The sequence below is a fragment of the Hydra vulgaris genome, chromosome 11, assembly GCF_038396675.1.
Source record: "Hydra vulgaris chromosome 11, alternate assembly HydraT2T_AEP".
In the NCBI taxonomy this organism is placed as follows: Eukaryota; Metazoa; Cnidaria; class Hydrozoa; order Anthoathecata; family Hydridae; genus Hydra; species Hydra vulgaris.
In genome coordinates, this window is record NC_088930.1 from 28,890,001 (window position 1) to 28,905,064 (window position 15,064).

A 15,064-nucleotide genomic window follows, 5' to 3' on the forward strand; every position below is an offset into this window, starting at 1 on the left:
AGAAACTTGATTTTGATCAAAATGAGCCGCTTGTGGCTCATTTTGATAGAAACACCTATCGTTTTCAGCCCAGTTAACTTGGATTACCGCAATTTCAGAATTAACACTCATCGAAACCTCATTCAGTTTATTAAAAATTGTTGATTGGTTTTTCTTTACAAATGTGTGTTTAACGAACTTATCACGCATCGCTGATATGTGTTGGATGAGTTCTGTTACAGTAGACTTTTTTGAAATTTTTTCAAAGTTTGCATATGTTTTAGTTTCAGGCTTTCTCCACTCTTCCCAGGATACTTCGAAACCAAATGTATTAACAGTTTGCAAGTGTTTATCGAACTGTTTCATACCTTTGCATGCAACGCATTTGTCATAGGCGCAATCGTATGTGTACGGTTCACAAACAAAGTTATTTATCATTTCAGATCCAACTTTGATTGAAGGCGCTTGAATTGATTTTGTTAATGCATTTAAGGCAAATCGCATATTTTCATGCAAACTACAAACACAAACACTATGCAAAAATTTTGTAACTGATTTCACATTGCGTGGACGAAGGTCGCAAAATTTGCAGAGTCAAATTTTTATGTGCAGATGCTTTTCCTTGAATAACTAGAAAGCTTTTTTTAGCGTATAATATAAATGACGTATCTGAATATTGTTTGCTTTTCCGTCAGATAATTGAATTCGAGTGACATCTTTTTTGTTTGGTGATATTTGGGAAACTTCATCTTCATTATAAAAGTTTACAACTGCTAAAACATCGCTTTCAGAAAAACCATATAGCTTTAAACATGCTGGAGGTAGACCCGAATTATCTTTACAAGCAGAGCTATTTGAAAGAATAGAAAGAATTTCAGATTGTTTCTCCTTTGAAGTTGGTAGTGCTTTTAAAACTTTTTTCAATGCTTTTCCTCTTTGTTGAACGTTTTTAAAAGATGAGCTTGGTCTTTGATATCGATTTAAAAGTTTTCTTTTTAAAGCGCGACTTTTTAAAACTCCTAATTTTGCTTTAGCAGCATAAGCTGCTTTTTTATTAGGATCGGCTTTCAATTTTTCTCGATATCTCTTAGATCTAACTTTGGACATTTCTTTCTTTTTATCAGCATTCCGAGAAACATAGTTAGCTTGGTATTCTGCATAACGTTTTTTTTTACTTTTAATTTTGATTCCATTTCTTAAAAATTTACAACTTTATAAGAAAATGTTAACATAAATCCAAAAATTTACTAATATTTACTATTGGCCCTTCACAATACTAAAATGCAAAAATTTATTCGAATTTGAAAAATTTGAAAACCCACAACGAAATCTGAACTTTTGGATGATATTTTGACTTCCTTACCGCGCTATTTTATAAAACGCTAATTATCCCGTCGATGGGTTTAGTGATGCAACAGCTTTTAAACTATAACTATATGTTAATACAATGCTTTTTGACCAATTTTTTTTTTAGTAATGATTAAAAGTTTACATTAAAATATATAATTTCTAAAAAAACCTCACCATAAAGCATAATTTCATTGCAATAATTAAACTTTTTTAGCTTTTAGTTCAGTGACGCAACGTAATTTTTGCAGATGTGTATGTGAAAAAAAAACACTTGAATTATTTTTAAAGAGTAAAAATTTTTTTACTCAAGACATATATGTAATCTCAAAGATTCTTTCTAAACAAAAATATGGATATGTTTTGTTTAAAATATTGCAATAACTCGCCCTCAAATTTTACTCACTTTTTCGAATAATAAAAAGAACAAACAGTTGCTAACATTCATCAAATTTATCTACTCGGTTCAAACATTTTCTACTCAAAATTTATTTTAACAATAATTTTAAGGTGTTTAAACTATAATTAAAGAAATAAAACCTTCTGAAAAAAGAAATTTTTAAACACGAAATTTATCTCTTCCATCGTGGAAATAGCCATATATATATATATATATATATATATATATATATATATATATATATATATATATATATATCGAAATGCATCATTTACTATTTATTTAACTTATTAAAATTTTATTAATGACATTATTTTATTTAAATTTTATATGTGTGCTATTTCAGCTCATATAGTTGGAGCCATTTTCAAACAAAAATATGTTGCAAAAATTCTTTATTTACAATAATGATGTCATTGCTGCGTAATATTATAAAAGTTTTTTATATTAATCAAATTATTTGTACCTTCAAAATGTAGTTCATGTTCAATTAATTGGAATAATCCTAAAACACTTTCAGTTATCCCAAATAATAATACTATAAAAATCAGGGAGTCAATCGAAATAGATAGATTGCAATGTTGCTACCCAAAAAAGATAATTGTTAACAAGCATAATGACAACCTAGTAATGACTCACCATTAAAAAATATTTTTTGTTAAATATAAAAAACTTTTATAATATTATGCAGCAATGACATGATAATTGTAAATAAGAAATCTTGTAATGGTGTGGCGCGATAATGTCGCAAAATTTTGAGTGTCACAAATTTTACTGTCAAATATGTAAAAAAGGAATAGACGCAAATTATCGCATTATTGATTGTCGAATAACAGAATAAAGAATAATTTTTTTTTAAACATCTTCACCTCCAACAAAGCTGCAAGCAACCACTAATTAGAGTTGGAAGTTACTGAAAGATAAAAGATAAAGATTGTAGAGCAAGATAACAATTGACAGATGACTTAAAATATTGCAAATTATATGAATCAGGAAAGCAAGATGAAGGAAGCGAATTCCAAAAAACTAATGTTCGAGGAAAAAAACTAGAGGAATAAGAGTTTTTGGAGCACTTAAGAACAGTCACAGAAAAGGGATGAGACTTAATTGAATGACGAGTAACATGAGAATGAATTTTAGTAGATGGCAACAGAGATGCTAGCTTTTTAGAGCAGTGCCCATTATAGTATTTGTAGAAAGGAGAAAGAGAAGCAACATTATGACAATGTGATAATGGTTGGAGGTTGTCTGCAAGAGCAGATCCAACTATATTTACAATGCATTTTTGCTTGTCTAAATGAGAAAAGGCATCATTAGAAGATCCGCCTCAGATATAGCAACAGTATTCCATTCAAGGCCGGATTTGAGATTTATAGAGATAGAGAATAGAATCCGGAGTAAGAAAGTGTCAAGCTCGATAAAGAGATGCAACCTTAGCAGATGCTAATTTTGTAACGGATTTGATATATGGTTTCCAAGAAATATCGGAAGTAAGAGTTATTCCTAGAAGATGAAGGGGAGATGACTCATTGAGTACATTACTGTTCATAAATATAGGAAGATCTAAATTATTTCAAATAACGATTGGCTGAAAAAAATTGAGTTTTATCTAAATTAAAGTTCACCAGCCACTGTGAGCCTCATGCTGTAGCAGAAGTGAGATCCTTTTCAGGCTCAAATGCCCCCTGCAAGCAATCAGAGAGTGTTAGTTTCTTATCTCGACAAGTGTAAATGGTAGTATCATCAGCAAACAATGCCACCTTAGATGTGAGAATTTCTGGAAGATTGTTAATGTAAATTAAAAAGAGTACAGGGCCAAGGATTGAACCTTGAGGAACCCCTAAAGTTACAGAATAAGAAGAAGGGTGCTGTCCATCGAGAACAACTTTTATATTATGATTGGAAAGGAAGGATTCAATAATATTAAAGATGTTACCAGATACGCTGTAAGAAGAAAGCGTATGGAGAAGACCAGCATGCCAAACTTTACCAAATGCTTTAGTTAAAAGGTCAAGGCCATCGCTCTTGACAAATTTCAAGAGCGATGGCCTTAACCTCTCCACCTTTATCTAATGCATGATAAAACCTATCCATTATGACTGTTAGCAAATCAGCTGTAGAATGAGAAGATCAAAATCCATATTGACGGTCAGAAAGTTATTAGATTCAAAATGAGAGATTAAGTGTTTGTTAATAAAAGATTCAAAAACTTTGCTTATGATAGGAAGAAGACTAATGGGGAGGTAGTTAGGTGAATCAGATCGCTCTCCAGAATTTTTGAAGATAGAGATAACAGATGCCGCTTTCCAGCAGGCTGGAAAACAAGACACTGATAAGCACTTGTTGAATATTTTTAAAACTATATACAACAGCTCCGGAGAACACTTCTGCAAGACTCTAGCAGGTATGTTGTCTTGACCACAAGCTGTAGATGAGTCTAAGCAGGAAATCACTTTAGGTACAGAAGCTGAAGTGATATGAATGTCAAGCAATGGATCAATCTGTTTGACAACTATATCAAGTAGATATAGTTGTCAAACAGATTGCAACTAGTGGAATCAAGAGATGATATTGATGAAAAGTTTTTAGCAAACAATTCAGCTTTGTCTTTAGGTGAGGTGACAAAGTCTGAACCATACAAGAGAGGTGGAATTACAGATTCGCTCTTTTAATTGATACCATTAAAGATTCTCTAGAAGTCACAAGAGCCTAATCTTTGTGATGAAACACCAGATTTCATGACCTGAGAATAGCGAGCTTTGGCGTTAGACAAAACCTTTTTACAATGGTTTCTAGCAGTAATAAACAGGCATCTGTTTTCTGTAGAATTATTATGCTGATAGATATGGAAATAGTAGTTTCAATTGGAAATTGCAGCAGCACAATGTGAGGAAAACCATGGAAAAGAGTGAGGCTAGGCCTGAAATTGTCTGGAGGGAATAAAAGATTCCATTCCAGCTTGAGTCCACAAAGTAATGTAAGAAGCATGTTTTCAGCAGGAAAGCAAAATATTTGTACCCAAGGGCCATCATGAAGAAAATCACAGAAAAAGTCCCAGTCAGCTTTAAGGTAGTTGTAATAGGTACAATGATAGGGGGATTCAGATGATGAAGAAGAATGAGATAACAGTTTTAAAGAGATCAAACTGCGATCAGAAGTACCTTAGGGTGAATGTGGAGAAACTGAGCACTGACTAGGATCAGAAACAAGACATAAGTCAAGTAGAGGAGGTAAATGATTCGGGTTGTCTAGAAAAGGAGTTAGGAAGTTGACTATTTAAGTTAGGGATTGAGAAAGGCAAAAGTTGTGGGCTTTAATGCCTGCAGAGTCACTGACACTAGAGCCAAGCAATTCAGTGTGATGATCATTAAAGTCACTGACAATAAAAATATTGGCTAATAAATAAAGAGAGAGGGCTTGGTCAATATGATCAGAAATAACATCAAAAAGAGTGCAGTCTTTAGATAAAGCAGAGCGATATAGAACAAAGAGAAAGGTGATAGAGTGAAGTGGTGCTAAACAAAAGCACATAAAAGAATAGTCTCTGGATTCAAACCTAATTTCCCGACAAATGGGTGAATTCTTACAAATGTAAATGCCCAGGCCAAGCATGTGACTAATGAAACCTTTAAGAATTAAAGGAAGATAACCATCAACAATTTGATCGCAGGATGAGACAGCCAAACTCAAATTAGTCTCACAAAGAGCAAGTAGGTCTGGTGAACTTTGCAAGAGATAAGACTCAACAGAAGAAAAGTATCTTTGAAGACCACGAATATTAGTGAAGGATAGGTTTAGAGAACTTGGTGATGATGATGGTTTTTTGTGTTTTATAGTTTTTGGTACTTTATTCATTTTTAAATTTGTTGAAGATTTTGACTCAAAGCATAGACAATACTCATTACACTGTTTCATAGCCCAAGCAATTCCCTAAGCCGTAACAAAGGGTTCCAAATGTAGCCTTGGCAATGCACACCAAAAGTACAAACATGGACACCATCCATGCGCAACATGGCTCTTTTAATACTTTAAATAAATTTAAATTGCACTGATAAATATTTTATTGTTGCAAATGAGTTTAATGAGTAGTGTTGAAAATAAAAATAGGAATAATGTCGCAAAGGAGTTTAATGAATAGTGTCGAAAACAAAAAAGTAAGGAATAATGTTGCAAATGAATTTAATGAATAGTGTCGAAAATAGAAAAAAGGAATAATGTCCTAAAGGAGTTTAATGAATGGTAAGAAAAAAAAAAAAGTTATAATATTAATTATAAATGTGTGTTTAGATATCATGTCTGATGTCATACTGAAATAGCCTCCTGGTGGGGGCTTCAGTACATACTCCAACTATCTTATAGCCTTTTTCTGCAAAGGAGTGTTGCTACATGGACTGAAGGTTTGGGGTTTGGTAGCAATCTTTTCTTTCATTATTCTTTATTTGTTTTTATTTAGTTTTTTCTGTAAAAGTCATATGCTATAAAGATAATCAAAAAGAGTAAGCAATTGCTGAAATTACCTATTTGCGCCACTCCGTTTTTACTATTTATGGCACTATTCCTTTTTTTTGTTTTTGAAACTATTCAATAAATTCATTTGTGGCATTTCCTTTTTTTTGCTTTCGACACTTATTATTAAATTCATTTGCGACACTTCTATTTTTTTTGCGATGATTAAAATATTCAATACTCTTCTTTTCATTTTTCGACACTATTCCTGTCACCCTTTGTATTATATTTCAGTTTGAAAATGGCTCTAACTATATGAGCCGAAATATCACACATTTAAAATTGATAATATTTTAATAAGTTAAATAAATAGTATGGCATTGTAAATAATGTATTTTCAATTTTATATATAAATTTCATCATGCTATTAAGATGACATCAAAATTTTAATTATTTAAAAAAATAATGTAGCAATGTTAAAAAGCTGTCTAAACACACACGTTTTTAATGCCAACCATGCCAGGGGCATAATAATGGTTGATAAAATTTGATAAAACTTGATAAAGAAAAAAAATAAAGTTTATTTCCACATGCTTTTTAAACTTTTAATGCCAATTGTAATTTATCAACACATATATATTATTGAAGTAAGGAATAACTATAGAAATGGTCAGTTTGGATTTAGCCCCTAGTAGTTATTATTGTTATTACTCCGAGCTGCTAATAGTTATTGTTTTTTATTTTTTTGTTGTTGTTGTTTTTATTGTTGCTATTATTATTAGATTGTTATTATTACATACAAACCTTTAATTTTGTTTTTATATTTTAGTGTTAATTTAAATTGCAGTGAAGTTCAAGATCGCGTAATGGTTAGAAGTTGACTGATTATTATTGTTTTTTTTTTTCTTCACAAATGAACTCATTATTATTAATTAAGTAACAACAAACTATTAATAAATAGTTAGAAATATTTGTTATTATATACTTTTTTATAGTTATCAATTATATAATTCTAAATAATAAATCATATAAAAGAAAAATTTCCTTTTTATATAATAATTTATTTTTAACTGCTTGATAATCCTTGACTTGGCAACTCTTATCGCTTTTGTTGAAAATTATAAAGAAGCAATCTTTTTTATATATATCTTTTTTGTATGTTTTTTTCTCAATGTAAAAGATGTATTTTCAAATTATACATAAAAAGTGTTGCTTTTCTATGTTTCCCTTGAAATGGGAGCAATGTTCTTTCTTTTACTGCTAAAATTTGAGGTTTGCACTCAGTTATACTATGTACTGTGTACTAAGCTGATGTAAATGTACTATGCTGATTCAATCTAAACAGCAGCACATGGTGTTCATATTTTCTAAACAATATTAAACAAAGAAATTAATTTCTTATGATATTAGAGCATTCATAGGTAATGTTACAATTATGGTTTCTCAAAAAAGTTATTATAAATATCCTCTTCTATTTAAATGGTACTGTCCTTATATATTTAAGTTTAATAATGCCAATTTAAGTCTTAACAATTTTTTTTCAGAAAAGGAAGAAGAGAAGAATGAAAAAAAGTTTTTGTCAAAAAAGAATGAAATTTTTTTTTTTATATCTAGATAATAGCAAACTCAAACAGTTGATGTACTAAAGCCCTTCTAGCTCTATTAATTTTAAATTAAGTTTCTCAGTGCAAAGTGGGCCAAACAGGTGTTCACAGACATTGGTTCATAACTTTTGAACGGAAAGTACTATGGGACTGATTAAAGACTTTTTGGAAAGTTTTTTTTTTGTGTATTTTTGGAAAAATTAAAAAAATATTTTTACTGCAGGATATTTAGGTCATAATTTAAAAGTACAAAATGTTGAAAATTTCAAAAAATTTGATTTTTTATAGGTTATAGCAAAAATACATAATGTTTATAAATATGCATGTATATTTTGTAATATTAATATAAAATAAATGGCAATCAATGTCAAAAACAATAAAAATTATTTAAAGAAGTACTTATATGTAATTTATTCATATGGTAATATTTCAAAGTATGTGTCATCTTCAGATACAATGTTATTAGAGATATTTTGTTTATGAAAATGTTTATCAGAATGTCCTTATTCATACCAAAGTTTGAAGAATTATTTTGACTTGCATTTCTTGTCAAAAAAAATTTGATTAGATGATATCGATGATATTGATGATATTGTTGCAACTACTGATCTAGATAAAGCTCATCTATTCAATATTTTTTTTGCTGATACTTTTTCAAACAAAAAAATAACAGCAACACCACCATTTAACCTAACATATAAAAATGTAAATCCACTAACAAACAATATTGATCTAAGTCCGGAAAATATCGAAACATACCTCAAAAGTCTAAACTCGTCTAAATCACCAGGCCCTAATGCATTACACCCAATAATATTTAAGAAAACTTGCTTTCAAATGTCTAAACATCTATCTACTATTTTTACTTGTACTTTAATAAAAATCTTTGAAAAAATTATAAAAAATCATATTATGACACACCTGATTAAAAATAACTTATTAAGTCCACACCAATATGGATTTCGTCCAGATCATTCCTGATTAACTAACCTTTTAACTGTAACCAATTATTGGACGTCATCACTTGATAATAATATTCCCATTGACAACATTTATCTTGATTTTGAAAAAGCCTTTGACAAAGTTCCAAATAAATTTCTTATTTCTAAACTTAAAGCTTATGGTATAAATGGATCAATACTATATTGGATTAAAACTTTTTGAAAAACCGTAGACAAAGAGTTGTTGTTAATGGAAATTATTCAAACTGGGTACCCGTTAAAAGTGGAGTTCCCCAAGGCTCCGTCCTTTCAGCTTTACTTTTTATTATATATGTCAACGATATCCCTGTAGTAATCAAATCAAAAGCTGCTCTATTTGCTGACGATACCAAAATCTTCCGTTCTATTGAAAATACTCAATCTGCGCAAGAATTACAAAATGACATCGACGCTCTTGTTACATGGTCTCAAAAATGGGGAATGAAATTTAATATTGATAAATGTTCTGTAATGCACTTAGGAAACAACAACAAATCCCATACTTATAATATGCATGATCCAGAAAAAAATATAAGAGTAAACATTAAAACCACAAATTGCGAACAAGATTTAGGTGTTCACATAGATTCGAACTTATTATTTTCCAAACACACAACTATTCAAGTCAACAAAGCCACACAAATAATAGGAATAATAAAAAGAACATTTACATCATATCCAGACTTATTATCCTTCAAAAAACTATTTTCAGCACTAGTCCGCCCTCACCTAGAATACTGTGGATCAATCTGTAACCCTGGACTTCTCAAAGACAAACGGCAACTAGAAAATGTGTTAAGAAGAGCTTCGAAACGAATCAATGGATTACAGGATCTACCGTATGAACAAAGATTGTTGGCATTAAATATGACAACTGTAAAATACAGGCTACTTCGTGCAGACCTAATCAACGTCTACAAATGGTGCAAAAACAACAATAGTGACAGAAGTCTTTTTGAAATAGATAGTAAATTTATTACTCGTGGTCATATATATAAACTAAAAAAACAATCTTCGCGATTAAATTTACGTATTAATTTTTTTTCTCTAAGAATAATAAATAAATGGAACTCTCTTCCTAATCACATTGTATCAGCGTTATCTCTAAAAATGTTTAAACTGCTTCTAGATAATCATCTAAAAAATGAATGGCTTCTCTATGACTAATCCACATTTTATTTTCTATTAGTTATACAAACTCTGTAATTGTCAAGTATTATATTATTAGGTTGACTGGCAGTTTATGCCTACACAATTTATTGTAAAACCTTAATTAATTAAATATCCACATTCCGTTAATGGTGTCTGTTAAATTAATAATTTAGGAGTTTTTTCTTGAGAGTCTAGTATGTATCAATCTTAATATTTTGTTATTACATTCTAACCTTGAATCATAAAGATTTCCCAAACCACTTTCCCCATTTTTTAAAATTACCTCCCAAGAATGACCAATCAGTTTGTGAAGTGATTTTGTTATACTAATCCATGGTCCAGGTAAATTTTTTTTTGTAACAGGTGGAAACTCGTTAAATAGGAATAATTAAAAATCTGTACAATAGTTTTTATAATCATGATCTTTTGAGCATGTGCACATGATCACAATATACACCTCTAACTCCTGAAAAAAGATTCACTACCTTCATACCCATCATATATGACTGCACTATTAGCTTTACATTAAATTGTTTTCCCTCCTTATATATAAGGAAACCTTCATTTTTTAACTTTTCTATGTCAGAATTAAAGACAGACAATGATTGAAGAGTTTCTCTCAATTCTTTTACCATTTGAAGACTCAGCGCTATGTGACTCAGTGGGGCATTTTGTGGCTTTTTCAACCATATTAATAAGCCTGCTTCTGTTTCAAGTGTAAATAAACAAAACATTGTCAGTATGATATTGCTAGTGTATCTTTTTAATTAATTATTGCATGGCTTTCACAACCATCAAATCCAAACTTTATTTTCATTAATATATTTTCAATGTTTATAAAAAATGTTCTTCAATATCCTTTGCATCGTCAGTTTAATGGACTGAAATAGGCTGAAGTAAACATAAGAATAAAGTTCAAGATAATTCATAATAATTGGTGTTACTTCAAATTGTTTTCTAGGCAATATATTAAAACCAGCAGAATTTTTTTTTTTTTTGGTTTTATATGAATGCCTATCAAGAGCACAAACTATTTAAATTGTTATTAGAAACTTATTGAAAGAGTTATTCTTTAACATACTCTTCAGGCAAGGTTTCCTTACCAGCCTTGAATTTTATGCCAGCATAGCCCATTTTTTTAAGTTTTTTTTTTTTCAGATGCAAATCTTTGCCAGCTATTCTGAACTATTGTTTTTTGTGCAAATATCAATTCATCGGAGCCAAGTGTCTTAGCAATTACAAGTATATAACCTGTTATATTTGCAGAAATAGCTTGTTTCTTTTCCTCAGCAATGAAAATTTCAAATAAGTCAAATTCAGTGAGCCTCATTGTTATTAAACTAAAGATATAAATATTTTTTGTTTTGTTTTTAACTCTTCATTTTAAAACAGATTTCGATGGTGCAATATTTTTTTTTAATTAATGGCTGTACTAACTAGATTAAATTTGGTCATAAAAAAGTTCAATATAAAAGAGGGCTAGGGAAGGGAGAGTGAAGGTGTTGGTCTAAAATTGGTCTTAATCCTTTTTTTAATTTCTAGACATTTTTACTGAACACATTTTCCCCTTATTAAAATATATACAAAATAATGTAAAACTATTTGGATTAATATTTTTACGTTATTTTGTACATAATTTTTTAATATATTTTACAAAAATTTAAACTATAGGGGTAGGGTCAGTCTTTTACATTTTTGTTTAAAAGTGCTAAGTTGGCACAATTTCGTTAAAAAGCATCCTCTTTGTTATAGGAGTTTTATTAAGGAAAAATAATGGGTTTGCTAGTGCCTACTTAGCACTTTTTGAGATGTAAAAAATTTTTTGTTTAATAATCTATGAAGTTAACATTCACATTTCCATAAACTGCAGTCTGAGATTGTTTCTACATACAATTATCACATCAGCACTGCTTATATAGTGACATTTTTCTTATATAATGCCAAAAATGACTTTTATGTATCATTTATACCTATTACATTTCTTTGCAATGAATTTACATTATTCAAAATAGTATATTTCTTGAACAAATCATGCTTTTAAATTTTTTTTTTAATGAACTATTTTGGTAACATTGATTTTTATGCAATGTCCACTGTTTGGTCCACTGTGCAGTGTTAATTCATCAAGACATGTTTCAAGAACATTTACTGCTACTTCAGCACATATTGCTGTTCTGGATGTTAAAAGTAGTTGATGATTCTTTAATCCAACCTGACTTCAGACAAGTAAGATGATTATTTAATCCAGTGTGTCTTCAGACAAGTAATAGTGGCGATCATCACTTTTTTGTAGCATTTTTCAGATCCAATGGTTGATGGTCAGATCCAAGTTACTTGTCTCTCATAGTTGCTTTTTATTTTGATGATATATGATTAGGTGTGTCTATATTCAATTTAACTTCTTTAACTAACAAGTTGCACATTGCAAAAACATTTCCTTGATGATAACTTTGCAACTATTGATAATTTTACAAATGATTAAGTTTACAATTTCTTTTTCTGGTGTTAATATAAAATATTGGTGTTTTAAAAGAATGGTCTTAATTAATAGCAGTATCCTCTATAGGTAATTCATAAAAATTTTATTTTAGGTTTTCAGATTTTCCTGATGGAGGAATTTTTGTTTTACCATTTACTTTTTTTTTATAGAATAATCTGTTTCTGCATATTTTAGAATTCTTAATCTTTATTTGTTATCTACTTACCTTTTTAGTTATTTAGTAATCGAGCGGTATGGGAAAAGCATAAGATGAGCAGCTTGCTTTGATAATTAGATTTGATAATAATTTAGAGATGGATGTGAAAATTTTTAACACAATTATTTAATGACTAATTATGTCATGTCATTATGTCATGTCACAATTATATCATTTCCAAGGAAATTATTGTAATTGAATTTAAATTTTTTTAGAAAAAGTTGAGTTCTTCTAATCATTGTAGCTTTAGCCTCCTATGTCCTATGTCCTCACATCCTATGCCAGCTTCATATCATATGCCAGCTTCATATCATGCTAAACATCTTTAACATGGAAAATACGCCAATATCAAAGACTGCAGAATGTCAGATTAATGAGTGAGAATGCACTTAATTTAACTAAAAATTTTGTAGTTTTTTTGTTATTTTCAGTTAATATTAGCGGATGGTTTGCACCCTTAATTACTTTTGCATTGCCTTTGTCACCATTTCATCACAGTTTCATCACAGTTTTACATATACATAGTTTTACCAAGACCAGTTTTTGCCAAATCAAAATTATTTTTCAAAATAACAAAATAATAAGCAATAGTTTCTGATGTGCATGCTGCTGCTTTCAAATATGAGATGTTGTAGCTGTCCTTTTGCTCAGTTCTGAGTACCATCGACTCATGAAACCTTAATACCATTTGCGACCAGGAAATCTATTTTTTATTGTATTCCATTTTTGAACAAATGCAGTTCATCATTTTCAATAAAAAAAGCTCTCACTTTGAACTTAATCTAAATATCTACCTAAGCCTCAATCACCAAGCATCTGAAGAAGGTAAACCAAGGTTAACTCAATAAAAGAACAAAGTTTTGTTGTATTGTCAATTATTTGTTTTTTGCTTCATTACGCTAAACTAACTAAATCAAAGAAACCAAAGAAAAAACTTTCAACAGAGGAATAAATTTATTTAAGGAAAAGGAAAAAATATATTTTAAAAATATTTTAAAATTAGAAAGTTTATTTTAGAAAGTTTGAAAATTAGAAAGTTTGTTTTAGAAAGTTTGAAAATTAGAAAGTTTATTTTAGAAAGTTTGAAAATTAGAAAGTTTATTTTAGAAAGTTTGAAAATTAGAAAGTTTATTTCAGAAAGTTTGGCAACTTTTTTTCATAGTCTTAGTCATAATAAATTTTATAAATTTCAATTTATGTGTAATATTCATTAAATATATAATGTGATAGCTTTCAATAACTATAATAGACTTTGATGTATGCAATAAGATTAAGCTGCTGCTCTTAAGTTTAACCATTTTCAATCTTTTCCAATTCTTATTTGATTGTCTCTTCAATGTAAGGCTTCTTGTTTGTTTTATTTTTTGATGTTTTAAATTCAGTAAATTCACCATTTAATTTAATTTAACACTGCAAAAAGATAATATTCAAATTAATTTTTTTGTGTTTTCATAATTACATATTATCATCTTTAATTTGAATGCTGATAGCTTATTTATATCAAATTTGGTAACATTTGTATGAAGAATAGTATATTTTTTAAATTGATCAAAAACACAAAATCTTGGAGTTTTGGCACCACTCAAGTTGAGTTGTGCCAAATATCATTCACTCATATTGATATGCATGCTATAAATAAGAAAATAATTATATTGAAATAAAATGTTCCCATATGGGATATTATTATTTTTATCTAGAATTTATCTAGAATTAAAAATTTTGTGCATGTAAATTAATATTCAAATAGCAATGGTTTAATAGTGATATCCATTCATCAAAAGATAAAGAAAATTTTAAAAAAAGAAAAAATTTTTTGCCTACAGGCTTTTTTTTATTCATTATCTGTAATCTAAAAACATTTTATGCACAGTGTTGACTGTTTTTGGTAAACATTTGAATCTTGTAGCTATAAGACCTGCATGTATATCACTAGAATGGCACATAGTGTTGAACAAAAACCTATCAAGGGTTGTAAATGTGCAATTGTATCAGGAAGTGATTTTTCTTAGTATCTAAAGTATTTCTCTAGTATCGAAAAATAATTGGTTAACATTTTGGTTTTTTTTTGGTCGTGGTTCATTTAGTGTGTTTGCTGAAATAGTAGCAGATGTGAGGTTGATTTTATGAGCAAGAAATATAACTTTTTATAATTTAAGAAAATTTACTGTTAAAATAACCCACAATTTTTGATTTAATTAAAACTAGTACTATAAAATAGTCACAAACTAGTAATGTCTATTCAAGTTAAAAATTGTAAAAGTAAATGCATATTACAATATTCAAGAACATAATTGCAAGAATTTCGAATTTGTAAAATTCTAGTTTGATTGTAATCAAACAAAAAAAATATATTTATCAAGAATTTACAATATGAAAATAGTCAAATCTTAAAATTTAAATTTAAAAATCAACCAAATACGATTTTAAAAAAATAATTAAGGGTGTTGTAATATATTTTAA

The 15,064-nt window shown here is 29.0% G+C and overlaps 1 protein-coding gene across 1 annotated transcript in view; it reads left to right on the forward strand.

Moving 5' to 3' along the window:
* LOC100213532 (protein yippee-like 5) overlaps nt 1-15,064 on the forward strand; it is a 45,363-nt gene that overhangs the window by 15,037 nt on the left and 15,262 nt on the right. Inside the window, exon 3 of the mRNA XM_065810698.1 lies at nt 7,002-7,041. Coding sequence (XP_065666770.1) covers nt 7,002-7,041 — 40 coding nt within the window. The remainder of the gene's footprint in view (nt 1-7,001; nt 7,042-15,064) is intronic.